This window comes from Scedosporium apiospermum (genome assembly GCF_000732125.1).
Source record: "Scedosporium apiospermum strain IHEM 14462 chromosome Unknown SEQ_SAPIO_0176, whole genome shotgun sequence".
Taxonomy (NCBI): domain Eukaryota; kingdom Fungi; phylum Ascomycota; class Sordariomycetes; order Microascales; family Microascaceae; genus Scedosporium; species Scedosporium apiospermum.
This window is the reverse complement of record NW_015971877.1, coordinates 1,063,483-1,080,860: the sequence shown is the minus strand read 5'-3', so window position 1 is coordinate 1,080,860 and position 17,378 is coordinate 1,063,483. Positions and strand designations below refer to the sequence as shown.

At 50.8% G+C, this 17,378-nt stretch overlaps 5 protein-coding genes across 5 annotated transcripts; 2 read left to right on the top strand and 3 right to left on the bottom strand.

The window, feature by feature from the left end:
- Positions 1-2,472: 2,472 nt before the first annotated feature.
- On the bottom strand, positions 2,473-2,869 carry SAPIO_CDS10843 (uncharacterized protein; the record flags this gene model as incomplete). The annotated part of the gene is made up of 2 exons (XM_016784381.1): positions 2,473-2,799; positions 2,867-2,869. 2 exons carry the CDS (start codon positions 2,867-2,869, stop codon positions 2,473-2,475), a joined length of 330 nt encoding a protein of 109 aa, XP_016638602.1.
- A 3,118-nt stretch (positions 2,870-5,987) lies between these two features.
- On the bottom strand, positions 5,988-7,926 carry SAPIO_CDS10842 (uncharacterized protein; the record flags this gene model as incomplete). The annotated part of the gene is made up of 4 exons (XM_016784380.1): positions 5,988-6,101; positions 6,348-7,232; positions 7,396-7,578; positions 7,657-7,926. 4 exons carry the CDS (start codon positions 7,924-7,926, stop codon positions 5,988-5,990), a joined length of 1,452 nt encoding a protein of 483 aa, XP_016638601.1.
- Positions 7,927-8,321: 395 nt separating this feature from the next.
- SAPIO_CDS10841 (uncharacterized protein) lies at positions 8,322-10,013 on the top strand (the record flags this gene model as incomplete). The annotated part of the gene is made up of 5 exons (XM_016784379.1): positions 8,322-8,412; positions 8,474-8,569; positions 8,651-8,660; positions 8,782-9,889; positions 9,984-10,013. 5 exons carry the CDS (start codon positions 8,322-8,324, stop codon positions 10,011-10,013), a joined length of 1,335 nt encoding a protein of 444 aa, XP_016638600.1.
- Positions 10,014-14,721: 4,708 nt separating this feature from the next.
- Positions 14,722-15,527, bottom strand: SAPIO_CDS10840 (Glycosylphosphatidylinositol anchor biosynthesis protein 11; the record flags this gene model as incomplete). The annotated part of the gene is made up of 2 exons (XM_016784378.1): positions 14,722-15,141; positions 15,219-15,527. The coding sequence occupies 2 exons, from the start codon at positions 15,525-15,527 to the stop codon at positions 14,722-14,724; spliced, it is 729 nt and encodes a 242-aa protein (XP_016638599.1).
- A 1,219-nt stretch (positions 15,528-16,746) lies between these two features.
- On the top strand, positions 16,747-17,115 carry SAPIO_CDS10839 (uncharacterized protein; the record flags this gene model as incomplete). Its single annotated transcript, XM_016784376.1, has 2 exons — positions 16,747-16,925; positions 17,040-17,115. 2 exons carry the CDS (start codon positions 16,747-16,749, stop codon positions 17,113-17,115), a joined length of 255 nt encoding a protein of 84 aa, XP_016638598.1.
- Positions 17,116-17,378: the final 263 nt, after the last annotated feature.

The following is a 17,378-nucleotide window of genomic DNA, read 5'->3' as shown; positions in this document are numbered from 1 at the left end:
GTACGAAGTAGTCTAGTGTACACCTGTATAGAGAGTAGGTTGAAGGGTCTCCACTGTGGTTGCGGTTCCGCCTCTCTGTGATTTCCCGGTTTTCAACTTACACCATCATGATGAAGATCATCACCAAGGTCAAAAATCCTGTTCACCTATCGTGTTCGCCCATCGTGTTCAACACTGCCGAAGGCATCATCGGAAGGAGGCGGACACGGCCGATAAAATCATCCGTCATCATCTGTCTTCCCTGCGCAACTGACATTTAGTCAGACTCAATCCGTCATTTTAGCGTCCCCGGTGCCAACGCTAGAAGAGAGTGTGACAGAGATGGAGAAAGAGAGAGCGCCAGATTTTTTTTTTCCCTTTCTTCCTCATTTAACTTTCAATAAGTTGACGAGGTGAAGACCAGAAAAGCTCATTTACAAGCACGCGCTCCTTAGGCCAGCATCGAGGATCAGAATCATCCAGACCACTTCACATCAGGCCATCACAGGGCTAGCTAAACTAATCAACTCGCAGGGCAAGTTGGGCTAGAAGTTGAAATACACACCCTGCCTAGCATTTACTTGGCAAGATGCCGAGTGGACATCAAAAACCATGAAAAGGGACGAGAACCCCGGGACTTGTCCTGCTAGTGGCCTAGTGACACTCGCATACACTACGGCTGTCCCGGGCGCTATCGCGTTTCCAGGACACCTCGCCGTGACTTTCGAACGATATACCCTGCCTCGAAATGCCCTTATATTCTTGCTCACAACTTAGAACAAGTTGGTAGCGTGGATTGGTTAATGACACCTCACCCCGGTCCTGCTCCGAACCCTCCAAGTTGATAAAAGTGGCCTGATCGAATTCCCCAATCCCACCCGTAGCCTCCTCCTTACCCCAACCAAGCCTAATTTGGGTTTCCCCATGGGCATAAACCCTGATGCGTCTGTGCAGGTCCCGGTTAGCCACTGTTGACCTCAACTGTCGTGTACTTCGTATGTAGTGTAGCATTCTACTTCGTCCACCACAGCCAGGCTGTACAACTACATGGCTACAGTCTACACATACAGTTCCCCATTCCCCAGAGACGGGATTCCAACCACACCTTCTCATATGACGCTTGCCTACCGAGGAGCCAGACCAGAGGGATCCAAGTGTGCAGTCTGTCCTACATCACGAGCGCTTGATGGGCCCATTTCAACAGATTTCCATCTCGTCCCCACAAAACCCAAGTTGGAGTGCGCCGGTGTAGCTCGTATGACCAAAGGCCTCCAGAAACGTTTTGCTGCAGGTCCTTTTTATGGGGATTCTCAGGATCCAGTTACAGCCCTACACCCTCATCTTGCCAGGTTCAGTTGACGGGATAGAGTACTTTGTCGATCTCCATGTTATGATGATAATAAAAAACTTCGTCCTTCGTACACACAGACGAGCCCATAATTCTGCTTCAGTTGGCTGCAGTTTCAGTGTGTTCTCGGTAGTGGAAGTCACCTCGATCACGCTCCTCTCGGTCGATGTTGCAGGCCAATCGATTCAATACCTTCTTCAAGTCTTTTTCGTGTCTGCCAATTATGAGACATTATTCTTCGTTGATGCGTTGATGGATTCTCATCAATGCGACGAAAACTAAACTAACGAAAAAAAAGGGGGAGACTCGTTTTCGCGGTACGAAGTAGTGCGGCACTTCTTTCACAGGGACTGTCAAATCCCTTAATTAGATCGCCGAACACATGGGCTGGCACCAAGAACCGCAAAGGAACGGACGGCAGTGGGAAATCCCCCAAGGTCTGCCACGTGTGAGAGTCCCTTGTTCTTATTTTTCTCTATCCGAACCCTCTTCTTCCCTCCCCTGCCCTCCCTCACAGTCCATCAAACAATGCGCCTTCACCTGCGAGTCTTCCGTGCGCTCCCGGTTCTTTCCCGGACGACCCCTCCATGACGGAAATTCCAGCATTTTCTATTCGAGCTGCGCACGCCTTCGAAACTCTGTCCTCTTTAGTATCATGACATTGAACTTTTTTTCTTCCTTCTTTCAGCCACGCGAGATTTGCTCTGCACTACCTCGGCATAGGCCGGAAATGCGAGCTTCTCAGTCACAACGATACAATGGTCACAATCGTGGTGGACTGGAAACAACCACCATCCCCTTTTATATAGCTAACATGCAACATGAACGCTTCGTTGCACGCGCTAACAATGGATTCTGCCCAAAAAGCAGAAAGTGAGAATGCGTCGAGTCGAATACGGGGTGAGCATTGATCAATACTGGGACAAGCGGTCATTGGAAATAATCTGGCCATTCCCACTTCCCTTGGGCGGACTGCGCATTTCCTCGCTACACACCCCCCCCCTTCTTCTGGAAATATGTACGAAGTACGTGACTACAAATGTTTCTTTTAAGGATGTCCTCGTAGCAGTAGCAGCAGTAGTGCTACCAGAGGCGCGTGGCAATGGCTCGATGATGCAGATCTCGTTGCTATCAAACAATGCCATTTATTGCTTTTGCGCAGCGGGTAATTTTCCGGATCTCTTGGCGGGGGGATCGTGGAGATTGATTGTGGTAATGTCAGCGAGGGAGGGGATATCGCGTGGCCTCGAAACCTGGTCCCTGGATCGCGTGGGCTTTCTGAGCCCATGGAGGGTAGTTCCGGTGAGCATGTCGTTGAAGGGATGGGACATGAAGCGCGACTTCCTAACCATATTCATGCCGTTCCCTTTGCCAAGAACGTCACTTGCCATCATGAACCCGGGTTCTCGAGGCGAGGCGAGGTGATGAGAAGAGGGAACGTACTCATACTCTCGCGTGTCGAGGGAGGATTCCTATCTCAGGATCCTCGTTGGTCATTCCGGAACGTCGATCATGATCTATGATTCCTCAAGCACATACCATCCTTATCAGACTCGCCCTCACCCTCACCCTCACCATACACAGCTCAGACCAACGACACAGGTGGGTTTCCGGGAAAGCAAATTTCAAAGCTAGTAGATTACAGTTCATGTGCACCAAGCATGCTTATACGTAATAGAAAGGGCCTTCCGCCCTTCTAGCATCCTTCCATGCATCAGGAGATTGAAGGACTGGATCAAATGTGGGAAGTACGAAGCAGTGCTCGACCCCAACATCATGGGGAGCGGAAGCAAAACGGAATAAAAGACAAAAAAGCGTAACATTAGCTTCAAACTAGTGTAATCTGCCACGAGGCAGAGTAGCTGCCTCCTGCCTCCTGCGTTCTCCCCGCCCCCTCCCCTCTTCCGATCAAGAGCCAGTTCTCAAACCATTGATGCCAGATCAAACGACACTTAGACCCGAAACAGAGGATGGCCATTCGAGTATTATGATAGGTTTCTGATGATATTAGACTACTCCGTAGGAGGTTAAGCTGCACTCATGGACCCCCCGATGGGCCACATGGGCGACCCTGGGCTGAAGCCTCAAGGGTACGAGGTAGTTCGACACCAATGGGGATGTGTACCCCGTCCTTTCCTTACAGTTGGACATGGATAACCCGCATCCGCATTTCGGATGCTGCCCTGTTTCTACTAGCATCCTCTGTACTATTGGCCAGGATCCCTTTGACTCTGAACCTTGCGAAAGTGTAAACCGAAGTACGAAGTACCTCTGTGTTATATCCCTTCCCCCTCCCTGCCCTCCTTCTCATTGCCGCCCACAGACATTTTGGAATGGAAAGGGAACATCGAAATCCTTCCATCTTCTCATGCATCTATGCCACGTGCGAAGAAACGCACGTCCAGGCCGTCCTGGACCAATCTTCTCCTTTGGCGACCCTCCTCTTCGACACTCCAACGTTTCTTCCTTCTGTCCGGAAGAAAGGAATTACCCTTTTTGTGGTACAATACGACAACAAAGAAGAACATCCCTCGTAACTGTCCCGAGTCTAATAATACCAGCCCTGACCTGTTCCACGCTATCCTACTCACACATAAGCCCATGTGGCATGCGTGACTCCTTGGGGAAATTTCCGCTAGGGCATCATCGTCATCTCCTTGACTTCGTGGAGAAGAGGCCAGACCCCATCGTCTCTACCTTACCCCGTCTGAACCCCGGACTGGACATGGTCTTAATATAATGAAGCCAATCTTCCGCTTCTTCCTTTCGTACTAGCCTTTTCCCGGTGAGGCGGGGTTTCCGAAAGCCTAATATCACACCCTCCCTGCCCTGTCGCCTTGCCCTCGAGATGATGGGGAAATATTTGGGGAAATAGGAACATGAACAACCTGGCCACCCTGCCCTGGCCATGGGTTGACGAAAGAAAACGTACTAACCTCGAAGAATAAGATCGGAAATAATAATACCATTCTTCTTTCTAAGAAATGGGCAGAGAGTGAGGGGAAGGAGGGGGAAACACACTGCGCCCGCAAGAGACTAGAGAAGGAGCCAGGCATAAACCTTCGTTTCCCCATAACCATTCAATTGATGTCGTACTTCGTACTCCAGTTCAACCCATTTATTCCTTCGATTATTGGCGAAGCGCTTCCTAGCGTATTCTGGGGGAATGATAAATGATAAGGGAAAGTTCCACACCTGTTTCGTTAGCCCCACAGCCAACCTGTTTGTCTGACCTGGGGTATAGTTGGGGTATGTATGGGGAAAAAGAGGAGAAAAAAATAATAACGTAAGATTCGAGTCTAGATGCTACGAGATTGTACGGTGCTAGTGTGTCCATGCATGGGGAATTGTACAACTGTTGTTTGTACTTTATACCCTGTTGGAGCGGTCTCGACATGGGCAAAATTTAATGTTCTCGTAGCTTTTAGTGAAGGAAACAACACATTGATTGATCGACTCAACGCTTATAGGGCTTATCTAAACTATCTACTATCAATTACTTCGACAACTGTACTAGTGTAGTGTAGACTATATAGGGCTCTAGTAACGAAGTATCCTGCGACATTGGGGTTTACGCTACATGACGACTTGGTACCTGTGGAAAACTGGACTTCCGATCCCGCACTCTTTTTGCCCTGATGTATTCGTGTACACGGGTACGAAGTACTTTGAGCAAATTGTGGAGTCGAGTGTCGAGTTCTCATCATCCGAAGCCAGGCTTACCCCAGGTACTCTGAGAAAGTTCCCCAACGATCCATCACCAATACCTCGTAGAACGAGATCCTTCCTTCGCGCTGCGGAGGTTGCAGCCAAGGCTCGACAACGTCTGATAAATCTACCGAGTTCCAACAATATGGTTCATAGTCACATACTCTGGAAATTTCAAAGCAACATCCTTCTATTAAGCCTTCACCACATTCGTTTTTCCTCGCATCCTTAGTTCACCCTCCCCGTCCGTCTGTTCCGAGCCTTTATAAAGGAAGAGGGTGAGGGCCTGTGAGACCTCGCTTTCCGTCTCGGAGTTAAAATGGAGCCTCGTGGGCCAAGACTAGACCGCCCATCAATACTACCCAATGCCAGGGACAAGGTGCGATGTACTTGGCGTCGCGCACTCAGATTTCTCCAGGATTGTAAGATAGGGTGTACACAGCACAGCACAATGCTGCACATCTATCACACTACTTCGCACGACTGCCTTGGCTGAGAAAGTGAGAAGAAAAAGAAAGAGAGAGAAAGAAAGAAAGAAAACTCTGCATCTGATGTTGCCCGCCATTGCCGGCTTCGCAGTTTCTAGCGTGTGCGACACTGCATCCCTGCCTTCACGCAACTTTCCACGCCCCACTAGGGCCTACCATTGCCACATCCCTTCACACCTAGCACTTCGTAAACAACCTTGTTATTACCAAGAGACTTGATATTAGAGGTTATCTTGGAAGTTGAGAGGATATCCACCCTTCTCTATTAATGGGAATTAGCTCCCGCACGCTATTGTAGTCTAGACTGCCCCCCTAAAGGGGTCCATGGGTTCGCCGATGAGGCGCTGTTGGGTGAGAACAACGCTGACGAGTTAAATAACAAAGTCGGCGAGCGAGGGATTCGAAGCATGATAATAATACATGCACTCCCCCTTTGGCTGTTACTGTTACTACCCTGCGCCGTCTCAACTGAAATCCACCTCTTCATTGGATGTCGCCGGGGGCACCTGGTCGTTTTGGTTATCTTCTATCGACCCGAGGTATGCTGCTACGCTGTCGTCTGCAATGAGTACTGCTTTCTGCATAACTGGTCAGCTTCCATCGCCACAGTCCAAGACGCCATGGGGCCCCCGCAAGTCTTGTATCTGGGGGCCAGGCATGAATGCCCCACGGAATTAGTGTAAATGGGGTATTATTAGACGCTTCACGTCGAATCCCCGGTCCTGGCGTGCTCGGCGACCACTTTTATGAAACAGTTCGCTAGGGGGGTGGGCGGGAAGTCTGGGCTGTGTTTGCAAAACGAGAGGGAGTAGGATTCCGCTTACCTGTTCCTGAAGAGACTGTAGCGCGGCCTCGAGGATTCCGAATTCAATATCCCGGAGAGTTTTAGCCATTGTCAGACAATCACTCCTTGGTTCGCCATGGATACTGCGCAACAGTTCCTGTTCCTCGGGGGACGTCACGGACTCCATGCGGCCCATATGGGATCCCACGAGCTCCTCGATGACCGTTACCACCCTGAGCCTGAAGATCTGGCTCAGTGGGTGGCCGTCAATGAGTACGTCAAAAGTATCTACTCGATCCGTGACGTCGTCTTCTTGCCAGAATACCTTGAGCTGCTGACCTCCCTCCAGGTCTTGCAGCACGCGGAACTCGAGCCCGTCCTCCTCGTTGAGGCACATGTAGTAGGCAAACGGGCTCTTCCATGATATCTTACCGTCTTCTAGTGAGATGTCCACCATCGGTGCCTTTTTGAAGCTATGTAGCTTCGCCTTGGTAAGTGGGTCATCTTCGAAGGGCGTCAGAGGAAGCACGAGCTGTCTTTTCGCCCCTTCGACGTCGATGAAGCCGTAACTGAAGAGGATCTCCGCGGCGGATTTCCCCTCGCCGTACGTGATCGTTACTTCCTCTCCAGCAGCCAGTGCTACGCCCTGACGCAACTGAAGCGTGACCTCATAGTTGACGCTCTCTTCGTAGATTGCCGTGGGCCGCGGCGAGTGATTCGCCATGTCTATGATGGGAACCATCGCGTCGCCCGACCTCGGCAGCTCGAGGCAACGGGATCTATACCACGCGTCCGCTAGGAACCAGTCGCGCAAGGTCAAGGTTCGCCTTGCCCAGAGGTCGGCCCATTCTGGAAGTTCACCCGATTTCTCTTGGAATGTGTCGAACTCGCGAGTGAGCTCCGTAAATTTTGCTTCTACAGCGGACTATATGTGATGTTAATTACCATAATAAATTCTTCCTATCCACAGTTCCCAGGGAATATAAAACTGGAAGGATTGAAGATGGCCACACTAGCTTCCATAATGCGGAAAAGATCAACAGGAGAGGATCTCAGCCGAGGTAGGTTAGGCTCCACCAACAACTCACCTCGAGTGAAGTCCCTCGTAAGAGGGCGCGCTCATGATCATGCCACATCGTCGGAACAAACACATCGTCCGGAAGATACTTCACATATTCCGTCCACGGTGTTGATACGCCACTGTCGAATATTCTTAGCTCAGAATGGACTTTCTGTGCCAGGAGGAATATCAAAGCCTTGATTCTCGTCGACTAAATATCCCATCACGCAAGTAGTGCAGGGTTAGTTAAGAGTTCTCGTCAATTGAAGATCAAGGCTGCTGCATTTACCTGCGGGCCCAATAATTCAAGCAACTCGTAGAACCGTTTATCTGTTTTCGAATATGCTACAATGACGTCCTCGCAGAGGGTTACCGCATGCGGCACCTTAACAAGCACTCGTGGTTCTGAAGCCTCCTCCTCAAGAGATGAAATATCCGCCTCCGCAATAAGGCCTTGGCCCTTGCCGTCAATCGCGCCGACCCTAACGTCATTGAATTTGACGTTGTTAAACGTAGCCCATACGGGGAGAGACGTGATAGAGAGCTTTGCTGTGGACATTCTTGGTTCGTACGATGGCGTTTTCTTGAATTGTGAGTAGGACGTGTCGGGGGCGGCACTTGAGATTGACCCTGTGGCTAGCAATTTATAAGTCTCCCATTATCGGCGCGTTGGCCACATCAGTTAATGCAAGAGAATACGTGGACGGTTAAAGGAGATCGGGTCTCTGAGTCAAGACTTCAAGTTGAGATGAAGTGCATGAATTGAAAGGGAATTTGATGCTACATAGAAACATCTGCCAACCGATGAACCTTCATTCAAATTAGAAGTGCAGGCGCGACCGACTGTGGCTACAACAGGCTTGCCGCAATCGCAACAACACTACGAAAAAGTTACCCCGCCAAAAAAAATTATTGCCCCGCCTCGATCCTTGAAGGGCGCAAACCATCATCACCATGACACCTCGTATGCGCAATTTCAAACTAAAGTCTAGTTTCTATCCTCCTCCTCCAAACCCACCGAAGGCGATCAGGGCGGAGGCGACCTGTTGTCACCGCTTGCGATTACGTTACGACTGAAACCCGAGGCGTGTGTGGCCCCTTCGTAGATATGGGCCGCGACCCGCTCATCGGCCTGGTGGGCAAGCCGTCGGCCGGGAAGAGTACAACGCTCAACTCGCTTACCGATGCTTCCTCCAAGGTTGGTTAGTAGAGACCTCAATTGGCTATTTTGTATACGCGCCTTCGGAGCTGAGAGAGCTAATTCGTGGCCCCTTTCAATGCAGGCAACTTTCCGTATGTCACCCCCTGGTTCCTGGGCATCGGCTTCACTTTCATATTCGGGATGAACGGGAAGAGGGCATACGCTGCCGACCGGGCTTACATTTCTGCGCCTTGTTGCTGACTTGATTTATAGCTTCACGACAATTGATCCTCAGAGGGCCATCGGTTACCTACAGATCCCTTGCGCATGTGCGCGGTACGGGCTCGAGGACAAGTGTAAGCCCAACTATGGTGCCTGCGTCGAAGGCCGGCGCTCGGTCCCCATCGAACTTCTCGACGTCGCCGGTCTTGTACCCGGAGCCCACGAGGGTCGCGGTCTCGGCAACAAGTTTTTGGACGACCTACGACACGCCGATGCGCTCATCCACGTCGTCGACGCTTCCGGCACCGTGGACGCCGAGGGCAAGGAGACCCGCGGATACGATCCCTCCGTCGACATAGCATGGCTCCGGAGCGAGATAGTAGCCTGGATCAAGGGCAATCTTATGGACAAGTGGAACTCCATAAAACGGAGACACGTTGCCATCAAGGCGACGGCGGCCGAGACGTTACAGGCGCAATTCTCCGGCTACGGCGCGACCACGACGATAGTGAATCGCGCCCTGGACAAGACGGGGATCAAAGAGCCCTTGGAGCACTGGAGCGAGGAGACGATCGATCTAGTGGTGAACGCGTTCACGGACGAAAAGTTCCCCACGGTTCTGGCGCTGAATAAGATCGATCACCCGGACTCGGATAAGAATATCGTGAAGATTGCCAAGATGTACCCACATGTTGTCCTTTGCTCGGCCATCTCTGAGGTCTTTTTACGGAAGATGGCGAAGCAAGGCTACATCAAATACACCGAAGGCGGCGAGTTTGTCGATACGAGGGAGGACTTAATAGAGGCGGGCGACCCTGAAGGCGGTGGACTCAAGGAACTTGACGACAAGAACAGGAACAGGATAGAAAACCTGAAAGATATGGTGCTCTATCGGTTCGGATCGACGGGCGTCGTCCAGGTTCTGACGAAAGCGGCGGAAGTGCTGGGACTTGTCCCCGTCTTCCCCGTGAGGAACACCACCACGTTTGGGGCGTCGGACTCGAAAGCGGTATTCAGGGACTGTGTTCTGGTCAAGAAGAACTCGACGGTGGGCGATGCGGCGAGGAAGGTCATGGGCGACGCTCCTATTGCTTACATAGAAGGCGCGGGAGGTATTCGGGTAGCTGAAGACGACATGATCGCTGTTGGCAAGAACGATGTGAGTCCTTGCCCCCTATCTATTCCCCGGTTCCTGCGTACCAGTTACCACATCCCATCTTTCTCGCTGTACATTCTGACACGGACTACTTTAGATCCTGTCCTTCAAAATCGGCAGGGCTTGAAACCCGTACTGGAGCCCGCCCATCGCCGCAACATACCGCCAACAAATCTAGCCTGGCCAGCACAGCCCCCGATCTGCCGAACCCAAAAGTTTCCTACGGCACGGCGTTTATGGCGTTAATCTCGGTACCGTCTAACGTCAGTCTTAAATCGCAATCTGTAGGAAATACTCCTCTCATCAGCCGGCTGGCGGCTCGTCTGTCGCTACAACACCCATGCTCCGGAACGCCGAGATACCACCCACTCAGACAGAGGTGACAAGCCTCCGGAGCTACCGCCACTCCGATATATCCGCCTTCCCGATGATAATCTCTTGAGACCGCCCCATCTAATTCCTCATTAGGCCGGATAGTTCAAGGCATTTCAGGAAACCCCAATGTATATATATTCATGCATATTCTAGCGTATCTATAGATGAAGAAGAAGTTGGATACAGACCGGAGTCACTTCCCACTCGGCCTCCTTTTCGCGATAGTTGATTTCCTTCAAGTGCTGCCTCTAACACAAATTATATACAGCGAACGATTGCGGCAACCAGCGAGAGCTAGCCAGAACCAGCTTCAGACGGAAGTCGTTATTGAAACCGCGGCTCCTATGAGAGTCATTGAGGCTCTCCATATAAAGCTACTAGAATTCCCAAGTAGGATGGCAGACCTTACTCTTTATATCTCCTCTTCTGCTCTATGCCTCGGTGTGGTTCTTCCAAAATATCAGTTGTTCGTGTTACTTGTTCTCATATCTCCTCTTTAGTTCAGTATGGAGTTATCGGCTGTTATACAGAATTCAAACCTATAGCCATTCTCGTTGCTTGAAGCTGCAATAATGTCCTCCGAGAGCGGTTCCTGCTTTGCAACAGAGTCATGGCGAGACGATGACATCATAGCTTTCCTTCCATGTTTTTTGCCGACCATCACCACATTCGAGGCTTCGCCTTCACCTTATCTTCGCGAGCAAACACAATTGGAAACGCAATTGAAACGGAACGAGAGACATAATATTCCTCCTCATTTATTTCTTATTTCTTCTAAATAGAAACCCATAGGGAATCCGGTCTGGTAATGTGGTGGGTATCGGAATTAGGGTAGAAAGAACTTTTGCGGAGTTTGTTTTGTCTCTTGTGTATTTATTTTTCCTTCTTCTTTGCGCCGAGGCTTCAAGGAGCTTGCAAAGACGCAAAGATCTCAGACTTTGGGAGAGAGAATAAACTAAACAGTGCCATGCGCATGATGCCAGAAACACCAGTCCCCCAGATACATTAGATAGAGGCCATAAAAAAATAGAATGGGGTAAAAAAATTGCAGGGGATCTCGAAGACGAAAGATCAAAATGGAAAGGTTAAAGGAAAGACGACGAGAAACACATTCATCAAGTAAAACGATTCATAAGGCCGGAATTGCATGAGAAAAGAGTGGCAAGGAAACTTGCGAGTCAAGCCACATCGCCAAGAAAAAAAGAACCCCATCACGATGGATCTGCTGAGTCCATCTGCGGATTTTTCGATTGCGCGTCCCGTCTCCATAAGTGTATGTGATCATGTCCCGTTCGCAAAGCTGCAGTTCAATCTCGGCACTGGATTGGGCGGGGCACTAGGGCAACAAGGTCCCAAGACGAAGTGCGCTGCCGGCGTCTCCGGAGCCAAGAGGTCGGGTTCTTGCCAGTGCCGAACTCAGCTATTGACTACCATTTGAATATGATGTACAGAGCGTGGATGATGCCGGGAAGGTAACCTGCAGCGCGTATTGCAAAGACCTGCTGTTAGCTCTGATTCATGGGCCATCGTGCGGTTTTGACGATTGGATACGGGTAGCATCATGGCAAGAGAGGCGGGGGGCGACATGGGGTGACGGGAGACTGTAAACATACCGAGACATGTGAGGATGATGTTAATGCAGAGAGCCGATGTGCAACCGACCTCAAGGAAGACACCAAGAGGGGGGAGGATGACAGCGAAAATGATTTTGCAAATATCACTATTAGGAGGAGGAAGTTGACGTCAGTATCAAGATGCGAAAAGTAGTAGCATTCTGCGCGCAAATCCCTCGATCTGATCGAGACTCGAACTTGATGGCTTAGCAGCAAAGGGTTCGCTCGGTTGGGGGGAAGCATTAAGCTCTGCAGCCAATACCCAACCCCCCGCATTGCCGAGTGCTCTCTCAGTAACCGCCCTTCCCGCGGATCGAAGCAGAGTTGAGCTCCTCTCGCGAACAGAGACTGAAGATATAGCGGCGGAATGTTCGGAAATTGCATTCGGAGAGTAAGCTTACCTTGCGGTGAAAGGCATGATGGGCGAAAGTGTTGGATAGTGTCGTTGGTTGAGTTGTGTGGGTGGTGAAGTCGAAAGGTTCGAGCTTGTTATGCTGGAAGGGGCAGAACGATTTGTGAATTGTCGATGGGGAAGGTTGGGGACAGGAGATTGGCGAGGGAGCTGGTTTGTCTTATACCTCACTGAGTGATGATCGGTGGACGCTTCTTTTTGTGGGTGTACCGGATGTACATGCACTATTTGCTGCGATTAGCGAGGCCAAGGATAACTGGAAACGGCGCTCCGAGAAGTGGATGCGGCATTGATCGAATGCGTCTTTCACCGTGGGCGACTTCCCGGCCTGGATTTTCGCTGGTGGGTACGCAAAAGTACTAATATTGTGCGTGTATACTTCGTACTTCGTACGTCAACCGCTAATCATCAATGAATGAGCATGGCCTGGCAATGTCCGACTCTGACAATGGGTAATGGCGACGGCAACGGCTGCAGCAACAGCCCGCCACTCTACCCTACCACTTGCATGAAGATGTCCAATCCAGATCGAATGGTTTCTTGCTGCCCGTCCGCAAAGTACTGTATGATTGGAGCAAGACGACTTGTATTGATTTGCCAGATTCACATTGCCAGTCGCCGCCCGATGCATCCTCCCGGCTTGTGACCTTCAAGTTCTCGCCAAGGTACCTCGGGTTTCTGTTGTGGTAATTGCTGCGTCATCAGTGGCTCTTCCAAGTCCACGAAGCCCTCAAAGAATTGACCACGCCAGACCACATGTGGCTATACACATGGACGACCATCCTTGTCTTCCAGGTGAGGGGAATGGCGTCCCTGCCATCGATAATCTCTCGGCTGGTTGGAGCGATTTTCAGCCCAGATTCTTAAGATGCGAGGCTCTGCTTTGTGATGTGGGAATACCCACAGGACGGGTCCCAGCGAAAACAAGCATAACATTCCCGATTTAAAACTAAGCTTATTCCTTGAGGAAAAAAATTGGATAGAAATAGAAACTCTCTTTCGTCATATTCCAGCGTCCATCTTACCGGATCTGAAACATCCTCCATTTCCTTGTGCGTATCCGCTTCCTGATTATGATCAGGTTGCGAGTTTTGCCTTTGCTACCACCTATCGTCGTCCCGAAGCCTTGCGAAGACGCCTGGAGCTGGCTGTGCTCAATTCCGATCTTCGGGACGGCCTACGTCATCGCCGGCCTAACAACATGGCGACATTGCCTTTTAAGCGTGCCCAAGGCTTGGTGATGACGTGTAAACGTCATTGCAGACCAACACAGACCAATTGGCACAGAGACTACGATCTGAAAGCCTCGGCGATGGCAAGCCCTTGCCAAGCAAGGACCTGTGGCGGTGCTCCTTCCATCGTACTTGTTAACCATCATCTGTGGCTTGCGTACTTCGCCATTCATTTGATGACAGGAAAGATGCTTAGGACAGACAGAAACCCTTCGCATTATCTGTGAGTGCCGTTGGAGGCTCACTGCCTGAGCAGCCGTACTACATCTTCGTAAGTGACGGCTGTGGCTACCAGGTTGAAGCTATTTTTGGAACGACTCTAAAGGTAGGTTTTGAGTAATACTTTGAGAGATGTTGACTGAGAAGCATCTGAGACTCAAATTGTCTCTTAAGAGGTGCGCTGTAAGTTGGCATCCAGATACTGCCTCTTCTGGGGATCGATCTAGTCGAGGTAATAAATACAAATCCGAGTATGAAATTCGTCAGGACGGGTGTGCCTTCCTCAAGAGTCTGAAGGCAGGTTTGTGTATGTGTCATATATTGCAATTTAGCTCTGATTCTTAACGCCTCATGGAAGCTCAAGTGGTCGAGCGGTGACGCACTGCTTACAATCTACTTCCGCAAGGCGCCGGCGTGGAACCCGGTCTGGTCAAACCATGAGGCGTGGGGGAAATTGGGAAAGGGAAATTGGGAATTGGGGAGGGAGAAGTGGGATTTCTTTTTTTGATAGATTTTATCTATATTATCTAGACATTTTTCTCTCCTTTTCCGCAAGAGAGTGCGCTCTTTTGAGGTTGTGATATTTACCTGTGTAGAGGTTGGAGATGTTTGGACGGAGTAGAGGTGAGGCAGGAAACGTGGGGAGCTTGTCAGTTCGAAGCTCGGGGTGAACTACGATTTCTCTTTTTCCCCTACCCAATTACAGTCTTTCCCCCTCTATCTCCATCGGGAGGTTGACGTCAGATAGCTGTTAAGCTCTGGCTACCTTGCAGATCCATCGCTAAGGAGCGCTAGGAGAATACACGACTCCGGTAATTGAGTCCCTGGATGGCGGCAATGGGGTGCTTCCGTAGATGGAGCCTAAGGGTAAACAGCTACGTATTGTCATTAGACGGGATTATCACAGATTGCCCCTTAAGTCGCATTAATGATTCTATTTTCGTTCATCTGTTTGCGCCTTTATCTATTATTTATTTCTTTTCTTCATTCCTTCTTGGCCCGGCTTCCCTCACCCTTCTTCGCCTCAAGCGTCGCGAAGCCGCCAACAAGACGACCAACAACGTACCCAGCAAGAAGCCCACACACAATAGTCACTGGCCACTTCTGCCACTCGCGGTCCCAGTCGAGAGGGATCGGTACGGCGCCCAGCCAAGCACCGATAATGCCGCCCCAGAATCCGCCCACGATCTCGTCGAGCGGCGCGCTGAATCCGCAGATGGATTTCCACGCGTTGGCGTCGACGCCGTGGGCATAGAAGACGGGGAACACGGAGAGGATGGCGAGAGTTGCGGAGCAGAGTAAGGTTTCGGTCTGGTGCGTTAGGAATGGGGCGCCGAAGAGGACGAAGATGATGTGTAGGAGAGGAACGATGAGGGCTGTCAATACTAGTGACAAAGCCGCAGTCTATAGAGCTCAGGTGGCGAGTCATTAGCTTCCAAGTGTGGCCTCCTCGGGGCTCTGTAGGTCCAGCGGGAGCATACCGTAACGGGATTAGCCGCGCGCTTCTTCTGATGATGACCAGCAGGAGGACAACACAAGACAGCCCAGAGAGCCTGTAACGCGCCAAAGACTAGAAGGCCATTTTGTAAAGTCGGCACCGGCTCCTCAACGAGCTTGCTAAATTGGAGCCTCAACAAGACAGCGACAAGGAGGAGCTGGACACCGTCGGTAGTCCTCGCAATGGGGCTTCCGAAGAGAATAACCGGTCGCAGAGGAGTCGCGGATGGCGCGGGCTTCTTCGTGGTTTGCCGTCCCGGGCTCGATATTGTGACTGGGTCGACGAGTGGCATCGCGACAGCTCGAGATTGGGTGATTCTTCGGAACGGGGAGGAGCTGAGCTCGTACGAGGTTTAAGAAACGGCGCTTTCCATCGAGAGGTTTGAAGCTCGGCGTCTCGAATACTTGGAGTTACCGCCAAGCCGCGCAGGAACCCTTGTGGCCCCAGATTGCCTTTCCATACTGCTGACACATCTCCTTTATTACTTAATCATGCAACGATTTTGGATTTGATGTTAAGCTTTGCCAAGACGGAAAACCCCGCACTCTGGCTCTTAATCACGTGAAGATAAGATAATGGTTCGACGTCAGTCAAGTGCCAGGCAGCTGGATTAGTAAAATCGAGGCATGACTCAGAAGTGGACTCTCGTTCGACAAACTTCTCATTGTTCCCGTTCCGCGAAATGTTATCGCTGACCATCATGAACAGTTGCCATGACATTGTGATGGAGGGTTGATTTGCGTCACGACACTTCATAGAGCGCCGATCGTTGCTTTGTAGGCAAGCATGGAGGGGACTAATATTAGCAGGTACCTCAAGCCTGGACCGTCCGAATGAGGTAAAAGACTTACTTGAGGGACGCTGATTGGCCCCGAGACCAAGGGATCATCTGATTCGCGAGGATTGAGAGGGCCGAATCAGCCCACGAAGGCGGTGGTACCACACCAAAATGGAAGACTCCCTAGGGAAATCGTTCCATCTCGGGCTCTTTCGACCACTCCAGAGCCTTGCTCACCCGGATGCTGCTGAAATCCAGGCGCTGCTATTGGGTCTCGGTCTGGTATAGGACGGGCATTCTCGCTGAAAGCATCGCAGTGATGGCACGACTTGACCTCAGAGGTCGATACTCGGGCGGGTCCCCGGGTCTCGCGTGTTGTATGGTTTTTGGGAGGGCCGTTCGACTGTTTGGGGACTCTCCGCATCCCGCCGAAATGTCATCAGTCTTCGGCGATATTACTATGGGGAATTTACTTTCCATCTATGTATATAAGATCTCATGCAGGATCCCGTTCTCTGGATTCCCTTTCGTCACTATCATCATCATAGACAAAAGTTCAATACTCAACTCATTCATTGATTCGCATCTCCTTTCGGTCAGAACTGTCTGAGGGAATCCTATCTCCGCACACTACTCTCTCTAATACCAACGACTACTCGTCGATCATCTCTCCTCCGAAACTCTCAACCAAACTCGACTCTTTTCTTCATTTTTGAATCAACTCTTTTTCAAAATGTCCGCCATCGCCAGCCGAGCTATCATCCGTGCGGCCACCCGCAGACAGGTCTCTACTCTCCGTGCCGCCGCCCGATCCATGGAGTCCCATCCCTTCGAGAAGCTCCCTGCCACCCAGAAGGTCGCTTCCGGTGCCTACGGAAAGATGGCCAAGAGCGCCGCTACTCGCCTTGCCTTGTACGTACATCCTTGACACCATCTGCACAACGAATTGTCTTACAGGAGGCTCCCTCGAGGAGTCCTTCTGTATTTCCTATACAAGAATCTCTCTTTGAGACTGACACAAACTAGCTTCTTCCCAGGCATTGCTCTTCTTCTCGGATGGCCCTACCTTAGCAAGGTCGGCCTCGACGGCCACGTCCAATGATTGTCCAGCGTCGGCGTTCAGTCATACACAGGAAAACTTAGGCGTTCCTGGAATTCTCTTCTTCTAGACATGGAGGATTGGAAAACAAAAACACAAACAAATAGAGCATCGCGATGAACGAACCCTTGCTCGGGGTAATTCTTTTTTGCTTTACACTGCACCCACGAGAAGTTGGGTTTGGCAGTTGGATAATAGATGGTTTGGTCTTCACGACATCCATGGGAGGGGGTGTCAGTCTGGCTACTAGCATTACATTATGGGCG